A 20,740-nucleotide genomic window follows, 5' to 3' on the forward strand; every position below is an offset into this window, starting at 1 on the left:
CAGGCTCTCTTCCAGGCAGCCGGAGAGGCTCTGGCCCCAACCCTGCCCCTTGTCTGCTGGGGACGAAGTGCCCATTTTTCCTGAGCCCCTCCAATTGGCCAGGGCACCTAGGCAAGGGCCCCTTGAGATAATCCGCCATTGCATGTAGGGATGTTAAAAATTAGTTAAGCTGACTTAACCTTTGATGCAGATACAGATAGGTCAAAGGAAGAATCATTTTGTATATGTGAATGTTCTAGATCAGTGGTTCTCAAGCTTATGTATTGGTGACCCCTTTCACATAGCAAGCCTGTGAGTACGATCCCCCCTTATAAATTAAAAACTATTATAAATGCTGGAGGCTGACAGCTTGTCACCTAATAACCTTGCGACCCCCTGAGGGGTCACGACCCCCAGTTTGAGAACCTGTTCTATATGATGGAATCTTTGATGGTCCATTTGTGGTCACTTGCGAACCATCTGCTGAGGTGGTCTGTGACACACTGTGCCTCGAGGGAACCTCCTGCACCCACATGTTCATCCTTATAATATGATTGTGTGGTATCCAATGCAAAGTTTGTCACGTCAGGTGTCTTCAGAAGGTTCATGATGCACTGAGCATTGCTGTTATAGTGAAATTATAGTAATTGTTGTTACAGTAATGTTGTAGGTTATTATTTCATGTATATAGTTATGAGGCTGAAAATTTGTCCTCGTGGCTTAAAACAGGCCCAGGCAAAAAGAACATGATAAAAGGGAGAGACGTTTGCCATGCTCTTCCTCTCTCTTTCACCTACATCTACAGACATCACCACCACCAGAGACTGAAGTGCTGATCAAAGGGAGAGCCTGGCTGAAGGGCAACCAGCCTGCCTGTGGTGAGAAGCATCTAAATTTGTTAGGGCACTAAGATCAATTTCAAACGCGTTTTGCTTTTATTTCATTTGACCAAATCTGACTTATTGTGCTTTGACTTATAAATCACTTAAAATCTATCTTTGTAGTTAATAAATCTGTTTGTTTATGCTACCTAAGCCGTGTGTTTGGTTTGAAGCGTGTCAGAGACTCCCCTGGGGATAACAAGCCTGGTGCATATAAATTTCTTTGTTAAACTGATGAACTCATATAAGCTTGCAGTGACCAGTGGGCATAACTGGACACTGCAAGACAGAGGTTCCTAGGGTTGTGTCTGGGACTGGAGATATTAGCTAGTCTCATTCAGTAGCACAATCCAAGGAGCAGCTTACATGCTAGAGGCTGTGCATGAACAGCCCAGGAGTGGGGGTTCTCACAGCAGAGGAGGATAAGGCTGGTTCCCCGAGTCAAGGATTGGGGTGACTTAGCAGATTACCAGTCCAGATAACACCAGAGGGGAACCACTAAAAACTTCTGCAAGCTTGCCAAGCGTAGGCTGGCTAGGATAACGTGGTGGTAAATGCATCAGTTCCAGAGACAAACAACTTCTTGGCAAAAAAGGGGATGGATTGCTGTCTGACATAAAACATTGCTGTTGTGTTGTCTGTCATGACCTGGATTATCTTTTATTGAACCAACTTCTGTCAGTGGAAGAGACAAGCTTTTGAGCCTCAAAAGCTTCTCTTTCACCAACAGAAGTTGGTCCAATAAGAGATATTACTTCACCCACCATGTCTCTTTAATATCCTGGGACCAACAAAGCTACAACAACCCTGCAAACATGTTCTGGACTGTCATTCCCTGTAGCATGAGAAGAAGTGTGTTGCAGGCTAGAAGAACAGCGCTGAGCCCTACCACGTTTAGTGCAACAATCTGTAATTATTGTAAGTTAAACAAACTCCAGATTTTTGCACTAAAATTTGGAATTAAACCTGTCTCTCAATGTAGTTGATCAAGTTTTCTGTGTAACAACTATTAAAATGAGTCTCTCAACAGCAAATAAAGACTTACATAATAAAGAGTAGTATTAATACATTTAAACTTACTGAATTAGCAACTGCTTTTGGAAGTCTATCCTTCTGGATCCATGGATGAACTTCAATAAGCTCTCTTTTTTGTTCTTCTGTAAACTTTGGCTGGAATTTCTGCATTTGCTTTAGTTTTTGTTTGTCCTCTTTTAAAACCATTTCCACATTTCTAAAATAAATGTATTTAGAAATTGAACTTCACAGTTTTAAGGACCTAAAGTCTAATTTTTATCTGGCTTGCACATACAAATATCTTGTGGAAAGCTAACATTTTAAAGCTTCCCCCCTTACCCCCAATGAATCTACGTTAAATTTATGACCAATTGTAAGTCTGAAAGATGTTATGGTTGTGTCAGCATCTTCCCAAGTTTGCAGACAGACCACTCCTGTGCCTCTGCTGCTAACTCATTGCTTTCCTGAAGTGCAGCAGTGAAAACAGACTGTTTTCAGAGTGACTCTTCAGAAACCTGCTGGCAGCATCTGTGAAACTGACAAGAATGTTGTCAGTTGCACTCTGCTGCTGCTTAAGAAAGCTCTGAGCTAAGGCAGATACAGGCACTAGAGGTATTAACTAGAGAGGAGCACTCAAAAAAGAGTCTGGCTTTCTGATGGGGGTTAGAACAGAAAAAAGGAGACCTGTTCTCTACAACAGGCAGCACAGTCAGGCAACTCTGGAATTACAAGTGACAGAGATACAGAAAACATTCCTCCTTTCCAGGAGTCAGAGGGGGTAGGGAATTTGGTTCAGGAGTGTTTAATTAAATTTGACCATTTACTGGTCACTTGCTGATATGGAAGATGAAACCTCAAAGCAGAGTCAAAGGACAGCACCCTGGTAGGAATCCAAGTACCTTCTCCTTTCCTGCCAGCAGGAATAGGAATAGGTTGGCTTCTCACTTAGGTGTTGCACTTCCACTGTCTTTCACATCAGCCTCTATGCTGGTGGGTTTAAATCTCTGGTTATTAGACACTGGAACAATATTTGAAACCAATATACTTTTGCAACTGTTGCTACTCTTAGAAATTCTAAGGCTTGAGCTACAACTAAAACTTAGCTCAAACTAGTTATAACGCTTAGGGCTGTGAAAAATGTCATCCTCTGTGTGATGAGTTAGGTTGACCTAATCCCCACTATAGACACAGTCAGGCTGACCAAAGACTAGCTACCGCCTCTTAAGGGAGTGGATTTACTACAGTGACAGAAAAACACCTTCTGTTGCTGTAGTAAGGTCTATACTACTGGTGCAGCTGTACCACAGTAGCATTTGTAGTGTAGACATACACTAAGTCTATATTTATATCAGATTAATAGGGAGCACTAAAGTTAACCACCGCCCCAGGCTTTATAAATCTGGAGGTCAAAGTCCAACCTCACAGGAGCTTCTCTTTTCACACACACCTACCTGCAGTTTTGATAAGTTACTGAAAGACAGATAGAGGAGGAGAATCCAAATCAAATGTTTTAAATTAAGGGTTTACTCACTGCTTGTGGGTCCTTATCCTTCCTAAGGTGCAGAGAGTGGGGCTTTGTGAGGAGCAGGGAATGTGTGTGTTTATAGGGTGGGGAAAGGATTTAGACAGGAGGCAAGCATTTGAATGTGTAGGTTTTAAGTGAAATAGCAAGAGTATAGTGATTTGCATACTACAATCACCTCACTAATCCATGCACTCCAACTGATAGAGGTCTCACTAGTCAGACTAAAAGGATTTGTAAGTATACAATTGTCAGTCAGTAACTGTACAACATCCTCAGCCAATATTATAGTTTAGGACCATATTAATCCTACTGAATTGGACTTATCCTTGTTTCTATAGCTATCAAATACATCCATCTTTCTAATCTTTTAGGCTAGTAAATAGAAAGCACACTAAAAAGAGAGCAAGCTTGAAAAGCAGAATGACATAACTGCTTAGTCCATTCAGGGTCAGATAATCTTTAGTGAAATCGCACCTCTTAGCTCATACAGGAATAAAAGTACTTAGAGTTACCGGGATGGTATCTGGTAAGTCATCATAACAGAGTCATCTGTATTTGCCATCAGTAACCAGATAGGATCCTGAAGGTCATATTTAAAGAAATGTTCACTGTTTTCCATTTCAGTGTTCTTTTTTGTATTATGATTATTTTCTGAGGAGTCGATGCTTCCAAAATATTTGCTGGTATGACTTGTCTCACTACTGCCTTTAAAAATAAAAAAAAGTAGCTTTTATAATAAATGTCAAATGTTCCATTTTAGTACATTGTTTGAACTATGCTTTCTTCCATAACAGGCATACCCTTTTAGACAATCAAAATGCCTGATGGAGATGTACAATAGAGAACCCCCCTTAAAAGTCTGAGCAGATCATCTGTGTTAACCTCCTACATCAGAGGTGGGCAAACTACGGCCTGCCCAGCCCAGCCCCTGAGCTCCTGGCTGGGAAGGCTAGTCCCTGGCTTCTCCCCTGCTGTCCCCTCTTCCCCGCAGCCTCAGTGCCACGCACCGCCAGCACTCTGGGTGTGGTGGCTGGCTCCGGCTGGGCTGGGTTGCGCAGCCGCAAGCTCCTGCCGCTCTGAGCGACATGGTAAAGGGGGTGGGGCAGTTGGATAAGGAGCAGAGGGCTCCGGGGGGCTGTCAGGGGACAGGGAGCAAGGGATGGTCGGATGGGGGGGGCGGTCAGGGGATGGGGAGCAGGGGCGCTTGGATAGGCGTGGGATTTGGGGGGAGGGGGTGTGGATAGGGGTCAGGGTAGTCAGGGGACAAGGAGCAGGGGGGGTTGGATGGGTCGGGGGTTCTGAGGGAGGCAGTCAGGGGGCGTATGGGGGAGGGGGCCAGGCTGTTTGAGGAGGCACAGCTTTCCCTACCCAGCCCGCCACACAGTTTCGCAACCCCGATGTGGCCCTCAGGCCAAAAAGTTTGCCCACCAGGTCCTACATCCTACAGAGGGAAGTTTCCCACAATAGCTGTTGCTGCCAATCATGGAATAGAAAGTTTGGAATGGGGGGGAGGGACGGGAAGGTCAATAGAATACATATTCATCTTCCTATGGGCTATTACCCAGAAAAGACTGCAGCTAAGAAAGAAACCCTATCACACTATCTGTAGTCAAAATCCAATTCAAAATAGGACTGAACACTTTAGAGGGAGTATTTGAACACAGGACAATGTTACCCAGAAGCTTTTTTTTATTATTATTCTAAGAACTGCAACTAAAGAAACAGTTTAAATTAGTTCTTTTAAGAAAATGAAGAAAAAAACCTCATCTATTGATCTGTCACGATTACCTCAAATATCTTCCTACCTGGCCTCACAGCCTCTCTACAACTAAGATAGCATATGTTAGTTGTTCCAAATGCAGCCCAAAGAAAAACATTTAAACAGAAGTCAACGTTTCTCCATTTTCAACAAGCCATTACAGCAGCCCGAGACAAATAAAGCTACATGAAATTTAAATGTCGTAAGATTATGATTATAAATTAGATTTAAAAAAAAGAGTATGATTTTACTGTAAAGCTCTTGAGGTCAAAGTGATATCTGTAATAGCTCACAATCCCCCTCTTAATGTTTCACAAGGCATGATTACATTTAACCAGTAAATGTTACCTGTTCTGCTCCCTGACATGCCACAGCTGTTGGATCCAGATCCCAACGACTCAGCAGCTGCTGATACACCACTTCCCGATGACGCTGAGCCAGTGCCTGAATATGTATCCTCTTGAAGTAAAATATCAAGTAAATCACTGGACATAGAGAGAGAATCGCTATTTTGAGCTTCCACTGGAGAATCAATCTGGGTGAGAGGAAGGTGAGAAGGAAATCATCACCATTTAATCACTAACATTTATGTTAAATATATGGGACAGACTTCAGTTCTTTACATACAATTAAGTAACAGTACCTTTTCATAGAGAAAAGGGACAGCTGCACAACCCACAGGTAGTCTGACTGATAATTAATTAAGGAAGTAGAAGGAAGTGGGTTAATAGTTTGTCATGTAATCTTTTAGTCAAATAACTCATTTAGATTTCAACTACATATTCTTTTTCAACACAAGTTAAAGCTTAAACATCTCTCTTCAATGTAAGGAAATAGTTTGTCAAAGGGACAGTATTAATGTACTTCACTGTGCTGGAGCCATCTGACTTCTTCTGCAGTATCTAGGTTCTATGGGACAGGAAAGACTAGGAATCGTCCCTATTGTAACGTAACTTAAAAAAAAAAAAAAAAATAGCTATCACCATTGCTATAAGAGGAAAAAAAGATAAGGCTTGTCTACACACAGTTCCCTACGGAAGAAACTACATGTGTACAAACATCTTTATATTGGTTTATAATTAGTGCACTCTAGGGGATCGTACCAATAACTATACTTTTTTATAATACAGTAACAGTATTTTTTCTAATCATGACTCCTCACAATGCTGTACACAGTGTAGATCCCACTATAGGTTCACATGCACCCTTTGTTCACAAGACCGGAGACACACAAACCATTTGTGCTGGGGCCACACACCTCTGTGCCTCCTTGTGCACTTGTACAAGATCATAAAGGGCAGAGTGGCCACAACCCTCCTTCAGTTCTCTTGCAATTCAAGGCGTGTACTGCTGAGGAGTGCTAAAAGTGGAAATAGGGGACAGGTCATAGGATCCACATTGACTACATCTCAAAAAGCCTGTGACTGTAAGGTAAGTAACCATTCTGAGTACGTGATAGTGTGGAACTCCACTCAAGTTGACCAGCAAGCAGTATCTACCTGCAGCAGTACCTGGATAGTGTGAGGGAGTGTCTTGTCTATATCAGTCAAACAGAGACTGAAGTACTTATCCTCTGAACTTGGCATCTGCCCTGGCAGCCATGTCAAGTGCATAATGCTTGACAAAAGTTAGTGGATTGCTCCAGGCATCTGCCTTAGAGATCTTGAGGACTGACATGTTCTGGAAGCTGCTGCCTGTGCCCTGGTGGAGTGTGCATTAGTCGGGAGGAAAAGGCTTGCTAGCCAACTGATAGAAAGTGGAAATACACTGTGTGTATTGATATTTCTATGCTTGACCTTTCAACACGCTGGATATGACCATGCAGAGGAGGGTGGAAAGAGTCTGAAAGGCTGTGTCCTGTTGAGATAACAAAGCAGGCCTTGAAAACATCCGAAGTATGAAGCTTCTTTTCTCCTGCAAAGAATGCAATTTCAGGAAGAAAAGCAGTAAGATCATAGACTGGTTCAGGTGGAATACTGAGACCACTTTAGGGAGGAACTTAAGGTGCAATTTCACCACCATTGTGTCCCTGTCGAAGGATGTTTTGGTCATATGTGCTTGGAGTTCATTGACTTTCCATGCTGATGTGATGGCCATGAGAGAAAGTCTTTATGGTGAGGTGGAATAATGATCACTGTGATAGAAGTCTGAATGGAGATTCCATAAGTTGCAAGAAGACAATGTGAAGGTCTCATGTGGGAGTTGGGTCTCTATTTGGAGGGCAGGGATGAAGAAGGCCCTTGAGAAACCTTGACACTGTAGAGTCAGAGAAGACTGAAAATGACTATCCGAGCATATCACACTGATGCTGCAGCTAGGTAGACTAGAGCTAAATGCCAATCCTGCCTGTTTTAGGAGCACTATGACCAGAATCTTTGGTATCAGGACCTGTATTGAATTTTGGGCTGCCCCCATGGGAAAAAAAAAATCTTTTCAACTTTGAGGAATTAGTCCTCTTGTTGGAGGTCTTCTGGCTTTGTAAAACAATCTCCTGAACCTATAAGGAGTAGTTTGTCAGTCTTACTCATCCAATCAACATCCAGGCAGTTAGGTGTAATGACTGTGGATCTGGGTGAAGTATTTGACCCTGGTTCTGAGACAGTATGTCTGGACACATGGGAAGGCATACTGGGAGGCTGGCTGGACATATGCACGAGATCCAACAGCTAAAGCTGCTTCAGCCATTAGGGGCTACCATAACTGTAGACTTGTCTCATCGTATCTTGCATATTATCCTGTGGATCGGGGGAGAGAGGGGGGAAGGATCAGTGATAAAACATAGGAGTTCTTGAGACCAAATGAAAAAAGGCTTCTAGAAGGGAAGCTGGATTCACATCCCCTCTGAAACAGAAGTCCCTATATATGAAACTGTCCACGGTGGCAAAGATCTACAGTAGGGGGTCTCACACTGGTGGAATATCAGGTCAAGAATGGATTTCTGCAGTGACCACTCAAGACTAGTTAAGTTCCAGCTCAAAGTGTGCCAGGTCATTGCTGACTCCTGGAAGATTTAGAGCTACCAAGATTGCCGCATGCTGATGATGCCATTCCCAGAACTTCATGGCTTTAAAAAAAGAGATGGGATGATTGAGGGCATCCTTGTTTGTTTATATAGTGCACTGCCACTATATATAGTGCTCTGCCAATGTGCCATCTGTCTGCACCACAGAGTTTGAAGAACAGACAGGAAAGCTACGGAGGCTAGCCTGACAGCCCTTAGTTCCAATGAATTCATGTAGAGCTTCAGATGATTCTGACACCATGAGTCTTGCATCTGAAGGTGGTTCAATTGGGTGACCCAATCTGTTCCTGACATCTGTAACTAGCATAATCACTGGAGAGAAACTGAAAAGAGTATTCTCTCATGTTCAGTGGATCTAAGCCACCGCCTGAGATCCTGTAGGACATGAGGCTAAACTATAACTCATCTGCTCATATGATGCTTGGATAGGAGTAGGTGGTCCTCGAACAGTGTTGTGGAGTCCACAGATTAAGTTTGGCAAGTGATGTCACATATGCGCATACAAAAATATGGCCTAAAAGCTCAGGGCATGTATGTGCTATTGTCAATTTGACTACACGTCATGCACTAATTGACTAAAGGGACCAGAACCTGTCCTCCAGCAGATACCTTTGCTGATCTGGAGTTGATTAGAGCTCCTATTAACTCTACCAACTGTGAAGGACAATTTCTTGTAGTTCACCAGGAATCCCAAGTGAGAAAACTGGGAAAGAACATGATCTAGGGCTGTTTCAATCTTTTCCTGGGACCTTCCTCTTATCAGCCAGTTGCCTAGATGGGGATTCCTGGTTTCTTAGATGTGCCATCTCTACAGCCAGGCACTTGGTGAACACTCTTGATGCTATGGAGAGACCAAATGGCAGAAACCTGTACTGATAATGGTTGAAACCCACTGTGACCCTTAGGTATTTCTAGTGGGCCAGATGGATAGAGATGTGGAAGGATCCTGCAAGTCGAGAGCCATGAACCAATCTTGAGCTTGGAGCAATGGAAGCAAGCGTAACCTGCGAGTGAGAGTGAGTGTGTGCTTCTATATATAAAGACGACCTTTTTTCTTCAGAAATACCAGAAGTTTGAAGCCTCTTCTCATGTTCCTGGGGAACCTCTTCTACAGCTCCTAGATGAGGCCACTTCTGTTTCCAATAGTTTCCTGTGAGAAAGATTCATAAAGAGGGATGGGGAAGAAGGTCATATTCTGTGGACTGGTTCTGGTGCTGCTCTTGAACACCTCATTGATCTGAGGATGTGTCAGTGTAGCAGAGTTTAGAGTCAAGGTTGAGAAAGCTGTTGTCCCCTACTGTACTTCAGATGCTCCTTTGCATCGCATTCTGTCTATTGTAAAACTGTATATGCTGCCTCTGCTGATATGCAAGCTGAGGGCAGGAAGCCTTTCAAAAGGGTGGAGGAGCACAGATCCCCAGAAGTATAAAGTAGCACAGATCCCCAGAAGTATAAAGTCACCATTGGATCTTTCAGCAAGAGTAGGACACTGTCAGTTCTTTCAATGAACAATTCTGAGCCAGCAAAGAACAAGTCCTCAATTGTGGCTTGTACTTTACGAGGGTTATGTGAAGCTTGGATCTAAGGCAGGGGTGGGCAAACTACGGCCTGTAGGCCATCGTCCTGCCCAGCCCCTGAGCTTCTGGCCTGGGAGGCTAGCCACCGGCCCCTCCCCTGATGTTCCCCCTCATCCGCAGCCTTGGCTCGCTCGCTCTGCTGCTGGCACAATACTCTGGGCGGCGGGGCTGTGAGCTCCTGGGGCAGCACAGCTGCAGAGCCCGGCCTGATCCGGTCTCAGTGCAGCGTGGTGGCAGAGTGGCCCGGCTCCAGCCGGGCAGCGCAGCTGTAGCACCGCCAGCTACCGGTGTTCCAGGCAGCATGGTAAGGGGGCAGGGAGGCTTGGATAAAGGGCAGGGGAGTTTGGGGTGGTGGTCAGAGGACACGGGTGTGCATGGTGGTCGGGGAGGAAACGGGCTGAATGGGGGAGGTAGTCCGGGAGGGTGTGTGTGGGGGGGGCAGTCAGGAATGAGAGGAGGGGTTGGATAGGGTGGCAGAGGTCCAGGGGACAGGAAGCAGGGGTGTGTGGACGGGGCAGGGGTTCCAGAGGGGCCGTCAAGGAACAGGGGTGGTTGGATAGGGCAGAAGTCCTGCGGGGGGGGAGGGGGAGGGAACGGAGGCAGATAGGAGGTAGGGACTGGGCCACGACCCCCTCCCCTAACCAGTCCTCCATACAATTTACGAAACCCAATGCGGCCCTCAGGCCAAAAAGTTTGCCCGCCCCGATCTAAGGTCTACCAGCGCAGACATCAGCTAGGGTAAGTCTTACTGCCACTGGTGGTAAAAGGGAACCAAGGGAGGGCAGAGGCCATGCCACCTTTTAAGCCCTAATATAGCAGCATGAGGCAGCACAGGGCACATGTACAGCTATGGACACTGCCAGTCAAAAAAAATCCAGTCTTGCAGACATGAGGCACATGTGCATCTACAGTGGGATCCAAACTGACACATGCCATTGTAACTATATTGGTGTTTCTTTGGGTATGGAACCTGTGTGTAGACCAGCCCAAAGTTTAGTGGGGTGACTAAAAATGGAGGTTGGGCAGAGGATTTAGAAATGACATTTGTATGGACTAATTCTAACAGCAAAGTTAGACCTGTATAGAAAGTATTACCTATCTTTCTTTCATGTTGAAAAGAACTATCTCAGTAAAAGATTTCACAGCAGGTATAATAAAAGTATGTTTTGAAGGTTTATGAAAAAAGAAGTATGTACCGAACATTTTAGGAAGCTCAGACAAGTAAGAAAAGTTTACAGTGAAAGCGTCAACAAGATGAACTATTAGTGGTTAAGTAAGACACTAGGAAAACACTTTCTATCCCAACATCTACATCTCAGAGCAGGTTCTAACTGAAAAGCAGACTTAGTTATACTGTAAAGGTTTTGCTGCAACATAGGTCAAAGATATTTGGAGATTCAAGCTTTTGACTGAATATATTAAAAACAGAAAATTAGCTCAAGTATAGCATATGGTACACTCCCACCTGGAAAGGTAGAACTTTCAGAAAGTTTATGCTAGTCATGAAAATTAAACACAGAAATAGCTTGTTTATGAAAAATGAATTTTCTACTCCATCATCTTGCACAAGTGCAAGATATCAAAAATGTAATTAGTACATCAGTCTCTGTTTCAAGTCAATCAAGTTCAGAGTTTTTCTTCGTTAAGAAATGCAACATAACACAATTAAGAATGTCAGATGAAGAAATTGACCGAAATTGAGAGAGTCCTAAGAAAAGTTACAGATATGAATTGTTTAGACCAGTGATCTATCTAGTCCAACAGTCTCTCTGAAAATGGACAGCATTAGATGCTTCAGAAAAAGATGCAAGAAAACCTGTTACAGACAATTATAGAATAAACTGCGCAATGAAGAAGTTTCCAATTTTTGAGAGTTAGCGGTTGATTATGTATTAAAATATGATTAATATTAACTTTGATGCTAATTTAAAAAAAAACTTATGTATATAAATCATATTATACTGTCAGTCTCAATGATATTTACTGGTAAGAGAATTCTGTAGGTTTATCATGTATCATGAAACAAGTATTTCCTTTTGTCAGTTTTAATTTGTTGCCTTTCATTTTTGTTAATGTACCCTTTTTTTGTATTATGAGAAAGGATAAATGAAAGCACACAATTTACCTTTTTCATGATATCTCTCTTTTTATTTGTCTCTTTTCTAAACAGTCTCAATTTTATCAATCCCTCTCCATATAGTTCTCATCATCTCATGGACCCTTCTCTTTCTGCTCTCTCTCTCTCTTTGAAATAGGGTGATCACGATTGATCATTTGACTATGCCACATGAGGACATTCCATTGGCTCAGGGAATGACATATTTTCAGTATTATTTTCTATCCAATTCTTGATACATTCTAACATTTGTTTGCTTTTGACTACCACTGCACATCGAACAAAAATTTCTATTGAGCTGTTCACAATGACATTAAGTCGTTTTCCATGTAGTTAGTTACTTTCAAACTCAATGATGAGCATGAGTAATACAAATTATTCCTTTCAATACATTGTATTTGTCAACAATGAACTTTTTCCTCTCAAGTTTCTAAACCAGTATTCTCTATGGGTGCACCTATTACATTAACTCATTGGCTGAAAACTTGATACAAGGAAAAACATCTAGTAAGCACACTTTGTACTTTAGAAATGAATCCGGACTATTTGTCTTACTACCTGAAAGCTCCCCCCCGCCCTTTAAAATAATAAGCTTTATGATCCATTGTGGGTAGAATAGTGTTTAAAAAAAAAAAAAAGTTATTTTTTTCCCCTTGTCTAAAACAGAATTTTACCCCCCCCCCCCCAAAAAAAAAAAAAGGTGATCCAGAGATCTAAATTCAGAAAATTTTGACCAACCCTAAATATGGATTAGTCTATGTTTTTTTTTAGTGTTTTAATCTAATTAACCTTTAAGAGAAGACTATTGCATGGTCTGCTTAAACTAGTTAAGACTTATAAAATCACATGGCATTCATTGTGCGCTCTCTCTCTGTACCAACATTGAGGTATCTGGATATTGCTTAATATGCCAAGAAAATGGCTATAGCTCCACAGATAATTTAAACACACACATGCCACTGTAAGACAACAGTTCTATAAAGCAAAAATTATACATACTGGTTAACTCCTTTGCATTATAGACTGGGATTTCCCAATGAGCGCTAAAGTAAAATGCATCAGAGATTCTTAGTGTTGAAAATAAAACACTGGGTGATGGCAAGGTCCTAACATTTTGGAGATAGAAATTCCAGGGCATATGCATTAGCATCAATGCATTTCACATCAACTACATCATCAGAAAATCTACATTCCCAATAACTATTTTTAGGGATTCCATAAAGGTTAACACTGCTGTGTCATTTACTACAATTAACTGCATAATATTGATGATTCATAAGTACACAAGTAACAATATACATATCTTGGGTACGTGCATATGTGCGCACGCACGCGCACACACACAACATATATTTTTAAGGGGCTAACAGGGGTCCAAATCACCTCACTATTAGCCTACCTCAGTGTTGTTAAATCCTGTATAGCAAACATTATTCCAACAGAGATCCTCAGATTTTCAGAGTTTAAATTCAACAAAATCAACACCCACATGTTGATCCTTGAAATTTAAGGAACCTGAGGTAAAGGGGAAACGGACTGATGGTCCATACAATTTTACTATACCAAGTTGACCAAGGAAAAGCTAAAATGGTGTAGAGATACATATATTAATTATTTTCCTCATTTCATTTGCCAATGTACTGTACTTTGGATTTTAAAATTACAAAAATGTGTGCTTACTTCACAGTTACATTTCCACTTATTTGCCCCTGAAAGCTTGTAACCAAACAGTTTAAATAATTAAATTGCTAAGATGGTTTCTTAGAATCAGGTTCAATTCTCTTGTCGAAAAGAATATTGTGTGTTCATATTAACTGAATAAAATGTAACCGGTCTTGCGATATACATCATACATTTCCAAACCTCTTCTAGTAACTTTATATTATAAACTTTTTAAAGCCGTTTAAAAAAAAAAAAAGTAGTAACAAAACAGCATGCTATTTTTGTTCAGTATGAAAACAAATTTCATTTCCCTTCTTTTCCTCAGGGAAAGAGTATGTTTAAAGTCATTTATTTCACTATAATGAGCTCACTGGAAAAGTCTGAATTTCCAACCTAAACTTGAGGGTAGGGTTAAAGAGATTACATTGAATCTCTGCAGCAAAAAAGCAAATTGTACAGCTTTAAAACTGATGTTACATAAATTACTGTTAGGACAATAAACTCAATTTTAAACTTTTCTGAAGTATTTCTGCACATGAACTATGAAGAATAGCTATGTTCAAAGTGTAAAGATGTATTTTTTTCTGGAAACTACATGCAATACTTACAGGAGAGGATCCTTTTCTGCTGCTGTCATCAGTTATGGGTTTGTCTGTGGCTCCTCCTTCAATTAAAGCTCCATGTAAACCAGCAGCAGCTCCACTTTCAGCACTTTTGGGGGTTTCTTCTAATTGCAGAAGGTTTAGCTGTAGAGGAGAACTGCACCTTGACTGGAACAAAGGTGGTGAGGCCTGATCTTGAGGACCAAGAGACTGCGGTGTGGAGGAACGGGATGGATCATTTCGTAATTCCATGGCAGGAGCCTTTTCACTTTCTGCTGGTGTATTATAATGGAATGGTTGTGTTGGAAAGAATGTCTGTTGAGGGAAAGGATTTGGGGCAGCTAATGGCGGCAGTGCTGAAAACACTGACTGTGAAGAGAAAGTAGGATTAGCAGAAAAGTTGGGCTGGCCATTGTAAAGTGTCTGGGGTAAATTATTGTTCATTTGAGGGTACATGTAGTTGGGGAGCACAAGTGCTACCACTGGCGTTACAAGAGGTGCAGAGAACTGTGATGGCTGCATAGGACAATTATTTCCAGAATCTGGTAAATCACTGAAACCAGAAAGGCATGCCTCAGGACCTGGTAGCATAGTTCCTGCTGCTGAAAAAACCGGAAGTGGATATGCAGGCATAACAGCAGGGAAAGACATGGCTGAATGGCTAGCTTGAGAAGTATCTGATGGTGACCAAGCTGTACTATTTAGGCCTTGCAGAGGAAATTGATGAGGGAGATTGGGTCCAGAAGTTGTACTGTCAGAGGATTCCTGTGGTTTAATTCGTTTTGGTTTCGATTTCCTGTTCTTTCCACTTTTCCTCCAGGACTGATCTACTCCAGAAGTACCATTTCTTTGCCCACGAGCACCTGGAACAGAGTGGGGAAATAATTACATCAAATTGTGAAGTGTCCCTTCAAGTCATTCTCAGAAGCTGCTGAAAATTGTGTCTATTGCTCTATTCCAACAGAATGGAACTGACTAGGGAGTAGTCAGGTTCACTCTTCCGCCTCTGGCACAGAAACTTTGCAGGAACAACTGTATTAGCACAATTGCAGAGAAAGGAAAATCAAGAGGAGGGGAAAAGAACAGTGCATTTTGTGCCCAAATGTAGTCCTTCGCCCCTTTGGCCAACAGTTTTGATGCAGTGACTTTTGTTTTTGAGGAGTGAGTACCTCTAGAATTCTCTCTGGCCAATAAAAACAGCAACTGCAGAAAGGCAATTCTAGCCCTCTTTGTTTCAGAGAATCACTGCCACACAGGCCTTTAATTTGGGAGAAAACTCTAAAGACTCTCAAGCAAGCAAAAGAGGGAATAAACCCAGAACAAAAGATGTAGCAAAACTAGGAGAAGTGGTGTGGTGATTTTTTTTTTTTTTTTTTTTTAGTAGAAGAATGTGTTGCTTTATTTTATGTGGAAGACTACACTAACATTTTCTTTTTGTTACGAACTAAACTGGTGTCAGTAGTCAACTGGATTGACAGATGAAAGAAATTCATAAATTTCACACATTTGAAAATCTCCATTCTGGTGCACACTTGCCAGAAGGCAGGGAAAAAAGTTTCTTGATTATCAGTGGTGTTAAACACCTTGCTGTGGATTGTGCATAGTATGTAGATGTCAATAACTACATGGTACATGAACCATAATTAAAAATTGAATTCTGCCCTCAGACTGAGTTTGACACTGCTGATCTAAAATCAGTTCAACTAATACGTTAGTTCCCTACCCCATAATATGACCATCTTTCATGATCATTTTCATTCATCACCATTACAAAATTACTTATAAGTACATTTATCCAAGCCCCCGTCTCCCCATTCTCTGCCTACCAGATGGGGGGGGAGGGAAAGGGAGGACTCAGGACCTCTGCCTTGCAGTGGGGTAGGGGCTTCAGCAGGAGTGGGGCTGAAGCCCCAAGCCCTGGCTCCCGGCAGCTGTGCTCCAGCTTTCAAACTTCTGAAGATTGTTGTATGCGGCTCGGAAGGCCAGTAAGTTTGGCCACCCCGCTATAGATTCGTTAAATACAAATGCAATAAATTTCAATTTGTAACGGATGCCAGTTATCAATACAAAAGATACAACAATCCATGCCTATTTTACATATAATGTTCCATTCTATTGTTTCCTCCTACCATGTGCCCTACAGATCAGTGTCCCTTCTCCATTCTGTTCTGGGCTTCCTGGAAGGGGCAGGATTTCATATCCAGGGTTCAGTGAACACTGAAGCCTAACTTTAGACAAAGAAAAATGACAATTGCATTTGTACCACCCTTAAAGTGATCCATGGTTTAACAATAGCTTCTGAACCTGCAACATCTAAGATATGTTTTTTCCTGTTCACAGATAATTTTAATGGTTAAAAAAAGTTCAAAAGACAACTATTGCCTTACCACGTTCACCATGACGTCCTTTGGGTCTATCTTGTAAGTAGTAATTGCAGCGGGATTGAAAAATCTTGAATCTTTTGATTTCTTTGAATTTATTCAAAAAGCTCTGCTCTTCTTTTTGTGTATGCACTGCAAGGATTTCCTTTGTAAGTCCCAGTTTCTTAAATGGCTCTTTTTCCTGGTTTGCATGTATAGTGCTGGATGGAGGGACAAGAAGTTGACTATCTAAGAGTTCTGTTCCACCAGGACCATCTTCTATCATTTCTAGAACAAAAGTGAAAAAATGTTTAAGGCAAATGAGGCAAAATATTCCGCTAATTTTAAAATTAAGACTTTACGATAAAAGCACTCTAATTCTAAAATAAGATGTCTGTCCATAGCAACAAAAAAGCGTACATCATCCCTTTGTAACTAGCTATTCCATTATTAACCAGTGGTAAAATGTCTTAAATTAAGCTATTCATCTCAATAATAAGTACTGTACCTAATTCAGGTTGTGGTTTTTTGTCCCCAACATGAACTATGGTGCTACTGTAGCTGCACTGACTGGTGAAGGATACAACACTTTCTGGTTTCCCAGGTAAAGCCAAAGAGGTTAAGTGAGCACCAACTACTGGAGGACCATTTGATTTATCAGATGTCTTCACCACAGCAGGGTCTATATGAGTTTTCAACAGCACTCTTTCTTCTTTAGAAGAGAAAAAGTTAAAACTTCATTAGATGAAACATGAAATAAGCGAATGAAAAAAATCAGTCGCCTGAGTCATAAAATGCCAAAGAGACTGAATTGCTTTTGAGAAGACAGCAATGTTATTCAGATTCTGTTCAATCCCAATAGTTCAGCAAGGGCCATGTGTATATCAGATATTACCCCAACTTCCAAGACAACATACTATTACCCTCTAACACACACACGCACACACACCACTTCCATCGATAACAGCTGAAATTTACAGATAGGCAAAGTAAGAATGCTTCTTGAGAACTTAGTGTTTGATTTAAGGATATATTTTGACACGTGATGTTGACAATTTGTGTTTTAACAGTTATAAAGCTTTAGCTTTTTGAATCTCAATGTCTACTGTCATTAAATAATTGTCTGACACCTCCCCATTTCCAACAATTATGAAAATTTAAAAAGAGAAAAATCAAAACAAATGCTTAAAAACAATATTCTGTCAAAATTGTAAAAAATAAAAATAAAATTCTGCCATTCCTATTTATATATTCCTTCTGCCTCCCTTTTCTACTTCCTCCATCCTTTTCCAACAATTATGTCAACCTTAGATGTAGTTATTGGAGATGTGTTAGCCATCAAGAATTCTCTTTTTAAAAGTACAACATATCTTCGGTTACTTTAAAATTGTATAATTATTTATAACTAGTCATATCCAATGCTTGCCTCTTAATTGATTTGCTTTAGCTTTGACCCCCAGGAAAGTTATATATGTATATTAATATGCTCAATGCACTTGTGTGATTACCATAAAAAACACAGCTGTTCAAATGTCATAACCAAAATAAGATTATAGTTATTTCTATTATGATTTGCTGTCAAGGCCTTCAGAAACTCGCAAATTAAGGGAATCTTAACCACAAACAGATTATCACACTACAAAAGCTGCAAACATTCATGAATTTTCACAATTTTATGTAGCTTTATAAAAATCTAACACTAATGTGATTTGTTCAGTGTACACAGATAATGAAATTGTAAGAAGACATTTCATCAATTGTCTTTGACAGTGCAGAAGTTACCCTCTCAGCTAGAGTTATTTAGAATTTTGATTTCACTGCCACATTGTCTTGCTAGACATTATAATGTCAAAATCTAACACGGGCATTCTTTCCCCCTCCACCTAAAAAATTCATACTTGAGAATGTTCTTCACAGAATTGATGTTTTTGCTAAATCCTAATAAAAAATTACGTTAATTAATACCTCCTGATGGCTTAACAGCATTATCAGCTGTTTTTTGCTTGTGATCATCAGAACTCAGTGAAGCAGCATTGTTTGATGAAGGTTCACATTTTCTCTTTACTGTGCCAGGTATGCTGCAACTCTCCAAGTACCTATATAATAAGTGTTTAACAAAGTTAAATAAAAATGTTGCAAGCTTAGGGGTTAAAAACAGTTAACACACCAACAAATACACATTGGATGGAAGCCTACCTGATGACGCTGTCTAAACAACTAATCTGTTGATAAGAATACACAGGCTGTTCCTTCCAAGCCAGTTCCTCTGTAAGCACATTCTTATGAGCAGCAATGGCTACAGTATCCTTTTCAGTTATATCTTCCATCCGAACACTGGAACAATTTGTTTTTTCTGTATAAAGATTCATGCTTATTACAAGTTAACCCTTCATAACTCTTAAAATAAAACAGATGTAAATCAAACCCTAATTTATGTCTTGTTTCTGAATGACTCAGAAGTTATCCTTCATTAAAATATAGTAAAAACAGTAAATGTTGCAATAAAATGTTTGTGCCAGTCACATGTAACAGAAGTATTGCATAAATGTTTTTCACATTTAGAAGAAAACCAATAGTCCTCATAGTTTTAACTTGAAATTTAATTTGTATTATGATGTATTCAGTACATACTTAGAATCACAGAATATCATGGCTGGAAGGGACCTCAGGAGGTCATCTAGTCCAACCTCCTGCTCAAAGCAGGACCTATCCCCAGACAGATTTTTGCCCCAGATCCCTAATTGGCCCCCTCAAGGACTGAACTCACAACCCTGAGTTTAGCAGGCCAATGCTCAAACTGAGCTATCCCTCCCCCTACTTATTTTCAGTCAGCATACTCAAAACAGAATTTATGAAGGTCTGAGGACTACTATGGTGGATGTACAGTATTAAGGAACCAGGGGACTAGCCAAACTCTTTGTATGTCCAAATTTTAAATCTTATGAGTGACAACAAGTTGAAAGTATCTATGAATTTTTGGAGTTACAAGCAGAAAGAAAATATTTTACTTGTTTTTGTAACGTTTGGTCCCTTCCTAAATTTAGCTTTTCACTTTAAAAACTGTGAGTTCAATTCATGTGCCTCACAATATTTTCTCTGAGTCACACCACAGTTGTTGGGCTGAGGCATTTATTACAATATCTATGCTGACATGATCTAATACCCACTAAAAAATGCAATTATCTGATGGTTTGGTGGAATACTCCCCAGTAAGACTAAAGAGAATAGTGTGCAATGAAGACAGGATCTAGGAAAGCTCTCACTATACATCTTCTTACAACTGCACTTATATTATGTACCAACAATGTTGCAGTACAAAATAAAATTCCTGTCTGAAGGAATTTACTACTTCCAGAAACAGAACAAATATGCAAGAAGAGAGACAGATAATAATAATTAAATTACTTATAACATAGCATAATCCAAATAGCTATCTTAGAACACACTTAGCTATTAAGTCTTTGAAAGTTGTCCATCACAAAAATATTCAATTAACTGGAAAATTCCAAAAAGATATTAGATACAATTCTCAGACACTGAACTCACATCCATAAACATAAAAAGTATTAAATAAAAGTAATGTTCTGTTGTTTCCCAGTTAGTATTATAGTCGGACAGTCATATTTCGCCTGGAAATTGTATTTAGTTACTTTAACACAGCTGGCTTGAACAAAAATCTGAAATTCTGCTGTTTTATAGAAAAAAAATGCAAGCTCTTGCTGCTTTACCTCCAAAAGACTTTTTCTTATGTTCCAGCTTCACTCTTCTATCAGTGAAAACATGTTGTCCTTCATTTCTGGCCATATGTGCATCTTGACAGGTCACCTGAAAAGTGTCAAGGGGTGTGTGAAGAGAAAAAACAGTCACTAGAAAATTTTGGCCTATTCATACATATTGGGTCCTTAATGAACTCCCTAGGCTTCAGAGCCCAAGCTCCAACCTTAGACGCAACTTCAAAGACCTTTGCTGTCCACACAGCTATTTTTAGATTGCTAGTGCGAGCCTCACAAACCCAAGCCTGTTGACCTGAGCTGGGAAGGTCATTTCCACAGGCTGTGTACACATACTGAAAGGATTGGTGAACACAATTTTTTTTTTCTTGACTGAGAAAGCAAAGCAAAGCAAAGCCTTACATAATTTTACTACACGCTATTGCTGACATAGTCGCATCTCAGACTGCATTTAATTCTTCCAGTGTTAGCTAGTGGACCACAAAACTACCAAGAACAAAACACTTTTCCCC

The 20,740-nt window shown here is 40.6% G+C and overlaps 1 protein-coding gene across 8 annotated transcripts in view; it reads right to left on the reverse strand.

The window, feature by feature from the left end:
* Positions 1–20,740, reverse strand: part of PER2 (period circadian regulator 2) — an 83,398-nt gene that overhangs the window by 3,046 nt on the left and 59,612 nt on the right. For 7 of the 8 annotated variants that reach the window (XM_054039263.1, XM_054039265.1, XM_054039267.1 and 4 more), the window contains 9 exons: positions 20,226–20,322; positions 18,694–18,850; positions 18,463–18,593; positions 17,006–17,209; positions 16,525–16,785; positions 14,144–15,000; positions 5,507–5,693; positions 3,912–4,104; positions 1,941–2,091 (listed from right to left, as the gene is read on the reverse strand). In XM_054039263.1, coding sequence (XP_053895238.1) covers positions 1,941–2,091; positions 3,912–4,104; positions 5,507–5,693; positions 14,144–15,000; positions 16,525–16,785; positions 17,006–17,209; positions 18,463–18,593; positions 18,694–18,850; positions 20,226–20,322 — 2,238 coding nt within the window. The remainder of the gene's footprint in view (positions 1–1,940; positions 2,092–3,911; positions 4,105–5,506; positions 5,694–14,143; positions 15,001–16,524; positions 16,786–17,005; positions 17,210–18,462; positions 18,594–18,693; positions 18,851–20,225; positions 20,323–20,740) is intronic. The other variant, XM_054039270.1, reaches the window with a different exon arrangement.

The sequence above is a fragment of the Malaclemys terrapin genome, chromosome 9 (assembly GCF_027887155.1).
Source record: "Malaclemys terrapin pileata isolate rMalTer1 chromosome 9, rMalTer1.hap1, whole genome shotgun sequence".
In the NCBI taxonomy this organism is placed as follows: Eukaryota; Metazoa; Chordata; order Testudines; family Emydidae; genus Malaclemys; species Malaclemys terrapin.